Source organism: Podarcis vaucheri (assembly GCF_965113315.1).
Source record: "Podarcis vaucheri genome assembly, chromosome: 8".
In the NCBI taxonomy this organism is placed as follows: domain Eukaryota; kingdom Metazoa; phylum Chordata; class Lepidosauria; order Squamata; family Lacertidae; genus Podarcis; species Podarcis vaucheri.
The window spans coordinates 9,370,228-9,387,043 of NC_138766.1; the positions used below are offsets into that span (position 1 = coordinate 9,370,228).

A 16,816-nucleotide genomic window follows, 5' to 3' on the forward strand; every position below is an offset into this window, starting at 1 on the left:
TTTATATCATTTTTTCTACCGAAAATGAAGACTTCAGAATCATTTTATTGTCTTTTGTACTATTCCTTCGCTATGAGGACATGGATTGGAAAAATATAAAGTCTTAAAGTTTAGAAAATCATAACGGCATGTCAACAATGTGTGAGCAACAGAAACTGCATCTAGATCTCTAGGCTGCAATTCTATGCACATTTCGCAAGTAGGCATCTTTTGTCTTCAATAGAATATACTTCCAAGTAAGCAAGTAAAATAGAAAATTGTAGCAGGGTAGATAAACAAGACTATAGCAAGTTTTATGCGAAATCAAATTTTCAGGTGGTTATGGCAGATGAATGAAATTTAAACTCAGAATTACATAGACTCAGTTCTCCCTTGCTTAGATCCCTGGCTTCCTCTTACCAGGAAACTTTGCTTTGTTCCAACAAACCATGATCAATAAGCCAAGTACAAACTTGGCCACAGACCATGATTTGTTGGGAGTGAAACAACCCATGATCCCTGCTTCAGGCATAAGTCAAGGGTCACAGCTTGTTTCCTCCCACCCAGCGAGAGTGGGAAGGAGTGAAATACTCTTCTTATTAATAATCTTAACCATTTACTACAGTTTACCATGGCATGAGAAATGGAAAGGAAAAGTGACTGTAACTGGTAAATTATCCTTACGACACACAAAGCTGTATGAAAACTGAATAAATTGGAGTTTTACCTTTTCTTTACTGTAATACAAAGATTTCAAAGTGGTAAACAAGGGTGGGCAGCCTTTACTGAAGTTAACCCGCAGGAATTTATCCATTAGTTCTCTAAATTTTTCACCTAGAAACAAAATTGCATTGGGTTATATTCTTATTACTTAGTGTTGCACTACTGATTTCGGCTCATGTTATAGTTTTTATAAATTTTATATTAAAACCTGAAAGGTAAGAACAGTGATCTACTTGTAATTTGAAATTAAAAAGTTTTTCTGCTTCGACAGAAATACTTGTACCTGGTCTTTTTTTGAGCAAATTTGAATGTTTTGAATACCGTATTTTTCGCACCATAGGGCGCACCGGACCATAGGGCGCACCCAGTTTTTAGGGGGGGGAAATCAAGAAAAAAATCTTTTCCCCCCTCCCGCCCCAAAGAGCAGCGTACAGGGTGCGCACAACCTCTCCCTGCCGGAGGGGTTGCGCGCAGCTATGGAGCAAGCCAAGTTTTGGCTTCCCCGTTAGCCCCATGCAGCCTCTCCTTGCCGGGAGACGCTGCGCAGGGCTAAAGAAGCCATAGCCCCGTGCAGCGTCTCCTTTCGGAGGGATTGCGCGCAGCTATGGAAGAAGGCAAAGCAGCGAGCGGGATGGATCCCGCTCGCTGTTTTGCCTTCCCCTTTAGCCCCGCGCAGCGTCTCCTTGCGGAGGGGTTGTGCACAGCTATGGAAGATGGCAAGGCAGCAAGCGGGATGGATCCCGCTCGCTGTTTTGCCTTCCCCTTTAGCCCCGCGCAGCGTCTCCTTGCGGAGGGGTTGTGCACAGCTATGGAAGATGGCAAGGCAGCAAGCGGGATGGATCCCGCTCGCTGTTTTGCCTTCCCCTTTAGCCCCGCGCAGCGTCTCCTTGCGGAGGGGTTGTGCACAGCTATGGAAGATGGCAAGGCAGCAAGCGGGATGGATCCCGCTTGCTGGTTTGCCTTCCCCTTTAGCCCCGTGCAGCCTCTCCTTGCCGGGAGACGCTGTGCAGGGCTTTCCTGGCTTTTCTGGGAGGTGGGGGAATTCCCCCACCTCCCGCAAAACCGGCAGAAGGCGCGCGCACTTTAAAAGGGCTGCACGGCTTCTCCTGGCTTTCCTGGGAGGTGGGGGGATTCCCTCACCTCTCGCAAAAGCCCGCAGAAGCTGTGAGCTCTTTAAAGGGGCTGCGCGGCTTCTCCTGGCTTTTCTGGGAGGTGGGGGAATTCCCCCACCTCCCGCAAAACCGGCAGAAGCCGCGCGCACTTTAAAAGGGCTGCACGGCTTCTCCTGGCCTTCCTGGGAGGTGGGAGAAGGGACTGATGCGGCCAGTCAGTCCCTTCTCCCTCCTGTGGAAAAGCCCGCAAGAGCGCACGGAGCTTGTGTGCGGCTCTTGGGGGCTTTTCCCGTCTGCCTCCCCCCCTGCATTCGCTCCATAGGACGCACACACATTTTCCCTTGCTTTTTAGGAGGGAAAAAGTGCGTCCTATGGTGCGAAAAATACGGTAATTTTTCTAATTTGCATAATTTGTACACAAATTCAGCCTTTTCAGCCTGCCAGGATACTGGGTTGCTGCTGTTGTCGTTTTAAAAAAACACACATAGCACATTCTTTAACTGAACCTATGACATATCCAAGGAGTTCAGTGAGTGCAGAATGATGTTTTAACAGCGGAGTCGTTAAAAAATGACTTAAGGAAGATATCTGAACCCTTACAATTAGTGGCTGTTACTGCTGTTTGTAACAGCAATGAAGGGTGAGTATGCTATGCTAATACAGGAAGCATCTGAATGTGTGTGCATTAGAAAGAAAGAAAGTCAGCTGTTTTGTGACCAGCGTTTGACAGAACCATCTGACAGGGCCAAATGGTGGCTCTGTGCTAGTGGACATGCTTCCACTAGCTCAAGCACTTTCACCAATCCTTTACGATGTAGTGCAGCCTTCTGTGCTGAATCCCGTCCTGTTCTGTATCTTTCAACCCACAGCAGCAATGTTTTGGGGGGACACAGCAGGTTGCAATGAAAAGAGAGGATTCCTGTCTTGCTCTAGTACAGTGGTACCTCGGATTCCAGATGCTTCAGGTTACAGACTCCGCTAACCCAGAAATAGTACCTTGGGATAATAGTACCTCGGGTGGCGCAGCGGCAGCAGGAGGCCCCATTAGCTAAAGTGGTGCTTCAGGTTAAGAACAGTTTCAGGTTAAGAACAGACCTCCAGAACGAATTAAGTTCTTAACCCGAGGTACCACTGTACTTGTGCTAAGCACACAATTTTGCCTTCCACACAAAAAAATCTCCTTTGCCTTTTGTATTGGCAGTTATTGGCCTGTCACCCTAAGCCAAGCTCTGGGGGGGGGGGGGCGGGAATCGCAGTTGCTCTGCTCTTTCACAGTCGTTCTGCTGCAGCGCTGAGTTCCACAATGTTTTGACTTTGCATGCTGCTGGTATGTGGGGCCAACGGTTTAGTTCTAAAGGTACTAAAGAAATATGCAATGTTACCTGTGACAAAGTTTAAAGGTAATCTTCTAGGTGAAACCGCTCTTGGATGTTGCTTGCTGATTTCTTCATACATTTCTAGTCTCTCATCTAAAGAGCCTATTGGTAGATAATAAATGTACAGTTTGAGTCTTTGTATGTTATAAGCATCTGGTTTAAATCACAAGTGTGCCTATATGCAATATGGAAAACTACACTAGTAGGAATTTTATCTTGTTCTCTTCAACAGAAGCCCTTGGTGAACGTCTCAAACTGCATTTTTTTATATAGAACAGGTTGAAAAGCAGTTTTCAGTATGATGAAAGAGAACAGCTGATGAAAGAAAGATAGAAATATACTATGTGTGTGCGTGCGTGCGGATGCATTTAAAGAAACCAAACAATTTTGTGGTGCAACCATGTTGCAAAATATTTCAACAATGTCAAAAGTCAAACTGCAATACATACCGTATTTTTCGCCCTATAGGACGCACTTTTTCCCCTCCAAAAATGAAGGGGAAATCTGGGTGCGTCCTATGGGGCGAATGCAGGCTTCAGGAACACATCCGCAGCCTAGGCAGCCCTACGGGAGGTCCGGCAGGGGTGTCTAGGCTGCAGATAGCAGCCTGCTGCCCAGCGCGAGGGGCGCCCTGAAGCAGAGCGCCCCCCGTGCCAGGCAGACATCTGCAGCGTGGGGAGCCTTACAGGAGTTCCCCGCAAGGCTCCCCATGCTGCGGATAGCAGCCTGCCGCCCGGCGGGCGGGGCGCCCTGAAGCAGAGCGCCCCCCGCACCAGGCAGACATCCGCAGCATGGGGAGCCTTGCAGGAGTTCCCCGCAAGGCTCCCCACGCTGCGGATAGCAGCCTGCCGCCCCGCAGGGGGGGCGCCCTGATGCAGAGCGCCCCTCGCGCAGGGCAGACATCGGCCAGCCCCACAAGCTCGGGGGACAGCAGGGAGGCGCAGCTGTTCCTCGACCTGGTTCTGTTTCCCCGACCTGCTTTTGGGGGGGAAATAAAGGGAATTTTTTCCCCTTTATTTCCCCCCAAAAAACTAGGTGCGTCCTATGGGACGAAAAATACGGTAAATCCTCAGTTCTGAAATCACATGTTGGAGCTTCAGAACTTACCACGGGGGAGGAAGCAATTCTATGAGCACCTTAAAAAAGTAGCATTGTTATAAAGGTTAAAATATAATCTTTAAAAGGCTGCCATCCTTTGACTGTGCTTAACTCCATTGAAGCCGTTGAGTGTAAATAGCAGTAAATGGGTGCATAGCATTGAAATTTCATTATAAATGTTGTAATGTAATAGTTATGCATAGTGCAGTGAAGCACATTTAAGAGTAAATTTAGTAATTATAGGTAGTTCTTCCATTTGTATACCACCATTTCTCTGGCAGCATTTTTCCAAGGACAGTATTTTGAGCTATACTTCTGATGCAGCTCAGTTGGCACAGCACGAGACTCTTAATCTCAGGGTGATGGGTTTCTGTACACTGAAGTAGCTTAAAAAAAAAAGTAGCTAAAAAGCTGTAAGCTTATCACTTCAGTAAGGAACATAGCCATTTAGCTCACTCTTTAAGCTCCTCCATATGAAGCAGTCCCTGGTAATGATTCATGGTTCTGAGTACAGATAGGCTTATAAGTAGATAAAACACTGGAAATTATGGTGGACAATGAAATTCAAATACACATCTTCTTTCCAAGGTCTAGGGTTCCAAGGATTCTGATTTCTGAACTTAACAAGACACCAATTGCTTAATAAAAAAAGTGCAAGCCAAGTTTATAACTACAACACTTACGTGGTTGTAGAGCTTTCTCTAAGCCTTCATAGTAACACCAATTTTCTGCATTCCGATCAATAAGCTCTTTATAGACTTCAGAAGCTTCTTTCAATCTTCCCAACTTCAACAACATTTCTCCTAAAGTAGTAATAAAATCACAAACCAGATTTAGTCAAGGGAAACAGCCTACAGGTGGAAGGTGAAGTCTTCAACTCTGGAAGCCTGAAAGAGCCAGTTAGCCACAGTGATGATGACACTGACCGACTACTCTGCAGAAAGCTGCTAAGAAACTGTGCGGCAGCAACATCCCGCATCTGCCCCTGATCATAATACTCTCCCACATCAGTTTCTACCCAGCATGGGCAGTGTTGATGTGATATGGAATGAGCATTCTGGTTAGGATAATAAGACAGGTCTTGTTGCGTCTGTTCAGCGCTGCCCTGAGTCACCCAGCGACTTGTTTTTCTTGAAAACAAGAACTGCTTAAGAGGTTTTCTTGCCATCAAGAGGTAAATAAATTTTGTTAGATAAATTAAAAAAATACAAAAGGATGGTGGTGGTGCTCAGCTTGCCTTTCAAGCTCACCAGGCAGTTTGGTGAAGAAGAAGGGTTTGGATTTGATATCCCGCTTTATCACTACCCTAAGGAGTCTCAAAGCGGCTAACATTCTCCTTTCCCTTCCTCCCCCACAACAAACACTCTGTGAGGTGAGACTGGCCCAAGGTCACCCAGCAGCTGCATGAGGAGGAGCAGGGAATCGAACCCGGTTCACCAGATTACGAGTCGACTGCTCTTAACCACTACACCACGCTGGCTCTCTGGTGACAGCCTGTTGTGGAAGCCCTCGCAGTGATGGAATGGGAGCCCTAGACATGATGAAGCAGACAGGGATGAGTGCTATAGGGTATCTTTTTAATCTAGAGTAGCCTTTCCTTTAAACTGTTTGAACATTTCAGACAAATGTTTATGGACTGGCATGTGTCTGCACAGTGTGTGCAAGCATGTCTGTGTGATGTTTATATTACGCACACAGAGTCCCCCCCAAAAACACTTAATGACAAGGGGGAAACGTGATCTTCCTCTAGGTTTAATGGTCCACAGCTCCCTAGACTGAACCACCTCACAGACCAAGATTCACGTGAAGGAATATTTTAAGCATGTGAAAAGGAAAAAAAAGTATTACCTTTTATTTCATCTATCATGAGCTTGTCACATATTTGCCTCTCGTAAGTTTCTATGTGTTCCAGAGATTCTTGAAACAGATCTGCCTCTCTCATAACTTGATTCTGGTACAGTATTAATTCACTATATTCATAGTCTATTTTATTAGGAGGGATCTGGAAAATAACAGAAGAGTTAACATTTAATCTGCCCCAGAAGACTAACTTCACAAAAGTTCTTTTTTGGTTAATAAAGGGACACTGGATAGTTGAATTAGAACTTGGAAATGAACAGTCATTTAAAAGAATTCTTGCCTTGAAAAATGACAAAGCAATAAGTTGATCTCCTCAATTATCCTCTCAACTATTGACATTCATATTTGCTTCTTTTCTTAGGATACATTTTTTACTCTGGTATCAAAGTACATCTATACTGTACTATTCATACTTCATGCATACATGCTTTCCAATTTTAAAAAGAGATGCAGCAAGAGGAGAAACAAGAGGAGGGGACCTGTATTTTGAACCCAGGTATATAAAACCCCAAAACGAAGTATTTTGATAGCGTTATCCCTCACTGAAGTACCAAAAATGCCACAATGTTCCAGGTTCATATTATTCCAGAGGTTTTTAAAAAAAAAAGCATTTACAGTGGCACTTCAGTTCTCGAACATAATCCGTTCCGGAAGTTTGTTTGACTCCCGAAACCGTTCAAAAATCAAGGCGCGTCTTCCAATTGGCTGCAGGAGCTTCCTGCACTCAGTCGGAAGCCATGGAAGCAACGTTGAATGTTTGGCTTCCGAAAAACATTCAGAAACCGGAACACTTCCAGGTTTGCAGCATTCGGGAGCCGATTTGTACAGGAGCCAAGCCGTTCCAAGTACCAAGGTACCACTGTATATGATTCAGGAAGTGAATAAGTCCACCCAACAGCATAAATTATAAACAGATGCTTTGAACTGAATTTGTGTGCTACCTGACAACACCATTTGTCAATTCTTCATGATATCGTGGCTTAATGGTTTCCATTTAAATTTAGCTTCTTCACAGAAAAGTCTTATTTCAAATTGACAACAAAATTATTAGAGGGACCTGTAGAGATCAAATTTGATCCACCCATCAAGAATGACAGCTTTACAGACAACTCACAATACTCTTCTGGTATTCCACCAAGGACAAAGTACAAAGACTTGCGTATGTTGAACTGCCTGTGTGCGTTGCCCGTGGCATCCTATTTTTTAATTTCAGGTGTATAATGTATCACAATCTCTGGGACTTGATTAGCTTATCATTCCACTAACATAACTGAGGCTATAAGGAATTTGATACTGACTGTACAATACATGGAAACATTTCATAAAACAATGGCACATCTTCTTTGCTTTATGTCCCGAAGTTGTAATTCTTTCGAACAATGGATAGAAAAACAGAAAATAAATAATCATTCTGACTACAGTACACTTACTCAGATTCTTTTTTTATATATATAATTAATATTTTATTAAGTTTTATCAGTAAGAAAATTAAAAAAAAATACAAAAACAGAAAAGTACAAAGTCAAAATACAAAAATACAAACATTAAGCATAAAAGAAGAAAAAGAAAAAAGAAAAACACATAAGGAAAAAATCAAAAACCCCTCTTTTTTTAGCTCATCTTTAGTTGACTTATTTTCCTGACTTCCTCACGCCTCCCTTTTTTGTATCCCTTTTTTAAAATTGGTTCAGCAAATTCATATCCAATTTAGTTTATCTATTTTCAATCCCATCTTACATTTTACCTTGTTGCTAGAACCCCTTCAATTCATTTCAACGTCATCAACATTCAAAAATTTTACAATGTTTCTGTAAATAAGTTTTAAATTTCCTCCAATCTTCTTCCACCAACTCTTCTCCCTGGTCTCGGATTCTCACTTACTCAGATTCTTAACTGTGTACAATAATTGACATTTTTAAAAGATCTTACCTGCTGAGTTTTTCTAAACTCTTCCAGTAATTTTAAGGCCATGTCATAATCTTTTAGCAAATGATATGCAATTGCATACCCAATCCAAGAAGCCCTCTGCGTGGGCCGCAGCTGCAACAGCTGATACCTGGTCTCCTTTAAAGAGAAAATGAATATAACTAAATATAATCTACCAAATAATTAATTAGTGCAAAAGGATTCTGTTTAATGAAAAAAAGGATGAAGACTTAACAGCAAAGAAAACTAGAAAAGCTCAGCTGGACTTCTTATTAAGTACTTATAGCTGCAGCCCAACCTCTGACCTTAACTATGTTTACTAGCAAGCAAATTTACAATTTGCCACTGTCACTGCCACTCCTCCAGAATTAAAGAATAGTGTTGCAAGTAGCAATGGAAGGTACTACATCAAGAACGGTTTTCCATTTTGCCGTGTGCTACAATTTTGTAAAGTCCCCCCCCCCCCGCAATTGTTCTGTACAATGGTGGTTTTGAACATGGCAAATAAATCATATACCCATAAGATGGTGCCCAGATAACATTGGCATGTCCATTTCCCCAACCTAATTAAACTCAAATGCTCCTCTCAACTCTAGTAAATATTCAGAGAGCACTTTGCAAGTTTTCGGTTAAGCTCAACACAAAAGGTGGAGGAATTACTTACTCTGTAGCCTTCAAGATCCCTCATTTGGATCTGCAACAGTGAGAGATCTCTCAGAATTTGTAGATTGTCTTTATCTAATTTCAGAGCATTTCGATAGCACTTAATAGCTTCATCATATTTTTTATCAGAGCGCTGCAGGAGTCCATAAACATGCCAACCTAACAGAGTTAAGGAAATGCACTGGTTTTGGGGGTGGGGGGATGGGGAGTTGAAGACAAATGTTTATAGTCCTGAAAGGATTCATAAATGAGTGTTATTCATTTATCTCAACTTAAGAGCATGATCCAAGACAAATTATAACGAAGGTTTTTTTGTTAGCCATAGGAGTGATTTCAAATACAAAATACAACGCAGGAGTTAGCAATATGATGTGGCATTTAATAGCACTTTGATGTGAACGATGTTTTTGCGCAGGCATTCAGCATTAATGGTATAGTTGTACATCTGCCAGTTAAATGTTAAATTGCCATTTTATCATAGCACTTCAAATTGTGGAGAAGTTCCTTGGGTTAAAGAAGTCCAAAGTGCTCAGTTGTCTGGGAATCAAGACATCCTGGCACCTAGAAAACTGAAGTATTTCCCAATCCTAGTGAGAGCTTATTCCTCATGAAAAATCTTCCATAATACAGTGGTGATGTAACTCTTCTGGACACTGCTAGACAAAGGTCCAGATGAACTGGAGCCCAAAGGTAAAGATAAGGTTTTGCTCCCATGCCAAGTTTGTATATGACTAAGCCATTGTCTGGTGCCATAAACGAAGGGAGGAGGAAATCATGTGCTATTAGGTATTCTTCATTTTCACAAAATAGCCTATTACTTGTTTAGACCATGAGGCTGAGGTGATGTATGGACAAAACATATTATTTTCCTTAAAATTATCTTGATTGTTTTTGCTATCTGCCTTTCTGCAGAATGGCTCAAATTCAAGGAGGCTAAGCAGCTGAGAAGATGAAGCAGCTGCATGTCAGATTACAAATTACAAATTTTTATTTTTTATTTTTAATTCTGCAGAAAGACTCAAATTCAAGGAGGCTAAGCAGCTGAGAAGATGAAGCAGCTGCATGTTAGAAGGACAGAAGCATGATATGAAGGAAGTTCTTGACAACTGCTCTGTGAACAGAAAGCCAGGAGGAGAAGGCCAAGCAGGACAGAGGAGACGCCAGGAGCCTGGCCCCTCCTGCTCCAGCTGGAAGGTTTTCTCTGCCACAGAGTCATTGATTGCCATGGGCCCTGGGGGAAGGAGCCCCCTCCCTGGTTTAGTAATCCGGGTGTGTTTTAATAGGCACTGATGTTGTTTGCAAGTTCCTTTGACAGTTTTGTACCCTTAAAAGTCGGCTGTAGGTCAGGGGAGGGAAGTCCCTATGGGCAGATCCAGAACTGGCCCGGGCTCTGCAAACCATGTGAGCAGGTGGGTGGCCTCAATCACCTTTCCATCCCCCGACGTTACAGGATGTCAAGTAATTCAAAGTTCAAGAAGCATCTGCAAAGGAAGAGTCAGAAGCATGCTTTGCGGGTGCTCAGAATTCTTCCTTTATTTGAGGCCTGGACTTTCCTGTGCCCAGTGCCATATATTGTTACATCAGGCCCAGGAAAGAGAAAACAGCCTGGGGAGCAAACCTCTGAGGCTTAGAGGGCTAACTAGGCCCACAGGCTGGAGATTTCCACCCCTGCTAAAAACAAGCATCACTGGAAAAACCTGCGTTCAAATTCCCACTCCACCATGAAACTCACTGAATAACCCCAGGCAGTGGCTCTTTCAGCCTAACCTATAAGGCTGGTGTCTAGGGCAGGAGTCCACAGGATCCGGCCTGCCAAAACAAAAGGGTCCCCCATCCCTGCAGAAACATAATGGCATAGTAAACATGACATGTTTTGTGCTGACCTGCAGTAAGTACCCAGGAATCCAGTGTTATGACTAATAACCAGCACTTTAGAATTTCCTAAATTTAACAGATTACATATCAAATTAAGTTGTTAGACCAGGAGTGGCTCATCTATGACCCACCAGTTGTTGTGGGACTAGAATTCCCATTATCCCTGATGGTTAGCAGGGAGTTGGAGCCCCAACAATATCTAGATGGTCACAGGTTAGCCACAGGTATGTTAGACAATATCTAATGGCCTAATCTATACATTTCAATATAAAACACTCAAATCTGTTACATAGCAAAGTATCCACTGGATAATAATTGGGAGAGGGGTAGAGAAAGAGGATTTCAGAACTATTAGGAAAAATTTAAATTGGTGTACTATTTGAAAGGATACACACATGACTTTTTACATCATTACGAAGGCCTTTGCGAACAAATGCATATGCTTCTTCTTTCTTCCCTAAACAATTCAAGGTCAGTCCTTTCATAGCCAAAGTTTCTGTAAAAAATATTTTATAATTTAAGAATCAAGTTTAAGCAACACACGTGTGATAAGTTTCACCGTCCTCATCTAATAATAATAATAATCCAAGCACCTCTTGGGAATACATGGATGCAAACACAGGTATGGATTCTCACCATCCCACACATCCACAAAGCTTCTCATTCACTATTTTGTGGAGTGGGAAAGCTAGGTCTAGAGCACACAGAAGAATGTGTACATCATCCTGCTCTTGCTCTGCAGAATGGAAGGAGAAAACACTGCCCCACTCCCCAAACAAAGCAGCTCTGAATCAGTAAATCAAAGTGAAATTATTCAAGCTTAACTCAATAATAACCTATGACCAACAACTATCATGGAACATGCATTCATTTCCAGAAACCAGAGAGTTCTGATCTCTACACCTTCAGAACAGAGTGGTAGGAGAAAGTGTAACAGTTTAGGATACAGATTGTACCAGTATAAAACAAAACAAAGACTACCACAAAAGGGAACAGGTTTTGTGTTGTAATGAGCTTTCAGACTTCTGGTGAGGATGCTCCCATATTAAAATACACAAACACACAAGCTGTGCAAGAAACATCTAGCATGTGAGAGAAAAGGCTGTAGTTCAGCTAATTCCCAATTCTGCTAGTTTTCTACTTATTTATAGATATAGGAGCATTCAAAATGTGATCTACCATCTGCAGTTTGAAATGGAACAATTCACCTTACCACCTCATTTTTCTGTACATGTACACCAGACCAAGACTGAATTCTCTAAGGTTCTGCTCAGAAGCAGTGTCTGAAATTCCCCAGGCACCAGGAACATTTTGCAACTGGTGCAGATCCAATTTCGCCTAAGTGACAATGCCTCGTCTCTAGGTTTGGCGACTGACATCTCCATCTGGCTAGCAGGCTGCAACGTTTTCTGCTATTGCACACCCCCACTTCAAAAAACGCTGCTGCATGCCAGCCAGTCGTCCGATCACGGGAGATTTCTTGTCGTTTTATTCTGAATTGTTTTATTTGATGTTTTAATGTGCTTTAAACTACTTTGAGATTTTTCTTTAAAATATAAATTGGTATAGAAAAGGAATAATAAGAAATGTCACTGCAAGAAAAGGCAACTAGACAGTCTGTTGTGGCAAACGTAACCTAGGTTTAAGGTGCCATTTGGCACTAAGAAAAGGCTTGTTTTAAATTATTTCAAGATACTTGAAGTTTAAAATTTATCATTCTAAATGGTGTAAAACAAACACTCTGAATATCTGCTGGGTAAACATCCTTTAAGACAGGGACGTCCAATCCAAAGAGATTGTGATCTACTCAGAGAATAAAAAACTGGAAGTGATCTACCCCTTCTGGGGGGAGCAGGGGTTCAGGGGTCAAAGTTGTTGGGCTTTTTTTAGGGAGGGGATACAAAAATGTTGAGCTTTAATAAAGGAAAAAGGGGGAAACTCCGTCTTCCGTTCTAGCGATAATATGTAAATTGAGGATGGGGCAAGCTGGATGCTCTTTTGCCACCGGAAAGGAAAAGGAGCCCGCAATCGACCAAAACCACCCAGGGATCGACCACTAGATCACGATCAACCTGTTGGACACCCCTGCTTTAAGAAAATGAATGAATTAAAATAATGCACTTACCTCCATGCTCAGCAAACTTTGGATTGGAAAGGATCATCTTACAGAATTTGAGTCCATTTTTGTACTGTTTTTGTTCATAACATTTCTAGGAAGGGGAAAAAATAAGATTAGGTTACACCTATCTTAAAAAGTAATCTCTTACTTAACTTAATATCACAATCCATTAGCTTCTTCAGTGGCACTTCAAATCACTGACAAGATTGCCTTTTAATGAGATCTCTGAGGGTCAAACTATATAACACAATCAAATATATGCAGGGAAACTGACAGTAATTTTCAAAAATTAAAAACAGCAGTGGGAGAGAATAGTTCTTAACTTTTTTCCTTTTCCTTACCTGCCATCTCCCCTTGCTAAATGCCTCCAGGTGTCCAATAAGAGTTTTGACAGGCAAACTGGGCCACACAAGTTATAGTTAAGCAATGATTTTATGTGAACAATAAAAGTTCTCACTCTGCTCTTCCCCTGCTCCTGCCATACCTCTGGGCAACAAGTCAGGAGTCTGGCTTGCTGTGATGTTCAAACCAGGAGCTGTGGTTTATTTCCTCCAAACAAACCACCAGCAGAATGCAAAGAACAAACCTTTGTTACCACTCATGGTTTGCTTAGAGAGAAACAAACCACAAATCCAGCTTCAGGAACCACAAACTGGACTCTGGCTTGCTGCTTGGTGATGCAGCAGCAGGAGTGGGGAAGGAGTGAACTTCTCAGTAGCTTGAACCAGTGTACAGTACATCCAAATTAAACAAGTCTGTTTTCAGCTATGCAATATGCGAATGAGGCCTGTGTGTCTCTGTGTGCACATTTAGTACGCCCAAGTCAGAAAAGAGTTGGCTTAATTTGCTTTCCAACAGCAACTGTCTGTTGAATTTAAATTTTCCTATGTTCTTGTTAGAAATGCCATCAAACCCAGTGGGGCTTACTTCTGAGTAAGCCTCCATAGACTTGGAGTTTCTAAGTTGCGGAAATCATGGTGAGATTTGTAGCAGGGTGGTTTTCATTCCAGACTGTTTGCCTCTAGGTCTACCAATCATCTTTGCTCTGGCTCTGCCCGCCAATGTTATGCACCTCCCAGCAGATTATCCCCCTAAGTGAAAAAAGTTACCCACACCTACACAAACTAACTCCACTTCTCCCCATTTTCCCAGTAAAATACAGTATTAAAACCAAGCAGTTTTACAAAGGTTGGAATCTGACAGATTAAAAAAAAAAACTTTTTGACTGCTCATATATAATCAAACACTGCCCACATGTTTAACATGGTAATTTATTAGTACAAAAAAGGGGGTGTCAATTACCAAAAATGAGTGTCTTTTAGAAGACTCTAGAAGCATTTCAAAACACCATGTGGAAGCCCCTTCACCCCATACCTACTGATTTATTATTGTCTTGGTGCCTGGGTCATCCAGTACATTGTGATGACTGGTTTTGTACGCTTCCTTTTGAAGCTTGTCTAGAGATGCTGCAGTGACAGAACACTGACTGCTAGGGTATATCTACCGCTTCATGGGGAAGGAAAGCTGCAAGGACCCAGGGTGCCTGTTTCTAAAGGAAGGTTGTGGGCACAGGTGACCCTAACTCCTCCTCAGTTGGGGAAGCAGAAGAAGAGCTGGCATGCATGGTTAACATGCAGAATGCAAGTTGGCTTCTGAACACAACCCACTCCCCCAAAACGACTGAAAGGGTTTTGTACGTTTGGGGCTTCAGGGGGAGCTAAGAACAGAGGCTGGGGACCTGATTTAAAATGAGGCTGAGGAGGTGAAAAAGTTGCTGGAGTGCAGCATGGTCCTAAGCTGTCCCAGTCTCGTTTGATTCAGAACTTCTTCCCACTGGAGCGAATTTAAGGGATGCAGCTTTTCAGGGTGTTCAATGGGAAACGAGCCTCGCTGTGTCCAGTGGCGTAGCGTGGGTTGTCGGCACCCGGGGCAAGGCAAGTAATTTGCGCCCCTAACCCGTGGATTTGCGCCCCCTAACCCTAACCCCCAGATGTTGCGCCCGGTGCGCCCGGCCCCCCCTGCACCCCCACGCTACGCCACTGGCTGTGTCTAATGCAGCTTTACTGGACAGCACAATCCTATTGCATACTCATTTAAAATTAAACCCTGTTGTGTTCATGGGGTTGTGGAGTTGGAGGCGGTCCTTTGCATACAGTTATGACCATAACTTGGGTGGCTTTCGAAGGGGGCTCAACCCCACTCATGGAGGAAGAAGGGGCTCTCTGGGCTACCAGCCAGGCTGGCAGGGCTCTGTACACAAGAGGCTCGGATCCTGCCAGCTGGCTTCCCTTGGGGAGGCCCCTGGCGGGCCCAGCTGGGGGGCTGGAGCAAATCCTGCACTTCTCCCGTGTCCTCGGTCCTGATGAAGCCACGCCGTGACCGGACGGGGGATCTCCAGCGAGGGGCGAGAAGCGTGGGATATTCAGGGTGGGTGGCTGGGAGAGAGCAGGATGAGGCCTCTGGAGGAAGGACAGCAGGCAGATTTAACAAACAAACCAAATGCACAAATGATCTGCTGCCTGCAACTGACAGCAGAAGGGCGTGGGGGGAAGAGAGAGAGAGCCCAGGGCCGGATTTAGGTTTGATGCGGCCCTAAGCTACTAATGGGGCCCTTTATATGTCCAGCTGTCCTTTGTCAACAACAAATTGTCACTGTTGAATGTATGCTATATGGTAATGTATGGACCTAAGAGGTACCTATAGCCATTTGCACTTAACAAAATAGGTATTTTATCAAAGTAATCGCTGAACTGAAATACAATTAAGAAGAAGTGAGAGAGAATTAAGAAGTATTATTAATAGTGGAAGTATATTTTGGAGGGGGGGTCCAAGGGAGTGGGGCCCTAAACTATGGAAGTATATTTTGGAGGGGGGGTCCAAGGGAGTGGGGCCCTAAGCTATGGAAGTATATTTTGGAGGGGGGGTCCAAGGGAGTGGGGCCCTAAGCTATGGAAGTATATTTTGGAGGGGGGGTCCAAGGGAGTGGGGCCCTAAGCTATGGAAGTATATTTTGGAGGGGGGGTCCAAGGGAGTGGGGCCCTAAGCTATGGAAGTGTATTTTGGAGGGGGGGTCCAAGGGAGTGGGGCCCTAAGCTATGGAAGTGTATTTTGGAGGGGGGGTCCAAGGGAGTGGGGCCCTAAGCTATAGCTTGTTTAGCTTATCCGTAAATAAGGAGGGGAGCAGAGAGAGGCCTCCGCCTCCCTCCTCCTCCTTCCGAAGGGAGGCCCGGAAAGGTGCCGGGACGGGAAGGAGGGCTGGGTCGGGGGGGGGGGCTCAGCTCCAGGGCGGGCGCCGCACAAAGGGAAGGAAGGCCGGGGGGGGGGTGTGACGAGGACGACGAGGGTGCTGCCCCCCCAGGCGACCCCCCCCGCCCCACCCCGAGGAAGGCCCTGCCCTCTCTCCTCACCAGGACCCTCTTGAAGAGGTTGCTCTCCTTGGGCGGCAGCGGCGCGGCAGGCATGGCGGGGCTTCGCCGGCAGCCCGCGATGGCCCGGGCGGGCGCGGCCGGCCCTCAGCTCCCTCGCCCCGGCCCGGCCCAGCGCCGCGCAGCCCGCCGACCCCTCTCCTCCCGGCCGACGCCGAGCCCTCCGGAGCGCCCCTAGCGGCGGCGGCCGGGCGTGAGGGGAAGCGGCTTCCCTTCCCGCTGCCTCTCAGGCCCGGAGGAGGAGGAGGCGCCGCCGCCGCCGCCGCGTGGGCCGTGGAGCCGGAGGGAGGAGGGGCTTCGCGGGAGGCCGCGGCCCTCGCCTGACGGGGACACAGCCCGAGGGGCAGCGAAAGGCCTCAGGAGGCGCGTCGGGCCTATATAGGACGGGCAAGCTTTCCGTTGAGGGAAAGAAAGTAGAGCTGAGGGAATTTTTATTGCGGGGGGAGGGTGTCTCATTCTCTGTGTGTGTTTTTCATCACTGCCCAAAGACCCCCGAGGACCTCCAGAGACAGGGAAACGGCTCTCGAGAAGAACGCGGCAAGGAAGAGGTTAAGCGGAAGCGGCACTCTGGACTTCTGGGACTTGTAGTCGTCAGTGGCTCTGGGAGCTTCGTAGTTTCGAGAGGACTTCCTCCTTCCCCCTGGGGGGCGGGGCGGGGGT

The 16,816-nt window shown here is 45.0% G+C and overlaps 1 protein-coding gene across 2 annotated transcripts in view; it reads right to left on the reverse strand.

Annotated features, from left to right (window-relative positions):
* Nucleotides 1-16,296, reverse strand: part of NAA16 (N-alpha-acetyltransferase 16, NatA auxiliary subunit) — a 36,749-nt gene extending 20,453 nt beyond the window's left edge. The window contains exons 1-9 of one of the 2 annotated variants that reach the window (XM_082234294.1): nucleotides 16,139-16,293; nucleotides 12,738-12,822; nucleotides 11,004-11,108; nucleotides 8,739-8,896; nucleotides 8,078-8,212; nucleotides 6,137-6,290; nucleotides 4,972-5,091; nucleotides 3,197-3,292; nucleotides 707-813 (exon numbers count right to left, since the gene is read on the reverse strand). In XM_082234294.1, the coding sequence (XP_082090420.1) occupies nucleotides 707-813; nucleotides 3,197-3,292; nucleotides 4,972-5,091; nucleotides 6,137-6,290; nucleotides 8,078-8,212; nucleotides 8,739-8,896; nucleotides 11,004-11,108; nucleotides 12,738-12,822; nucleotides 16,139-16,192 (1,014 nt within the window). In that variant the 5' untranslated portion in view covers nucleotides 16,193-16,293. Of the gene's footprint in view, nucleotides 1-706; nucleotides 814-3,196; nucleotides 3,293-4,971; nucleotides 5,092-6,136; nucleotides 6,291-8,077; nucleotides 8,213-8,738; nucleotides 8,897-11,003; nucleotides 11,109-12,737; nucleotides 12,823-16,138 lie in introns of both variants that reach the window. The other variant, XM_082234295.1, reaches the window with a different exon arrangement.
* Nucleotides 16,297-16,816: the final 520 nt, after the last annotated feature.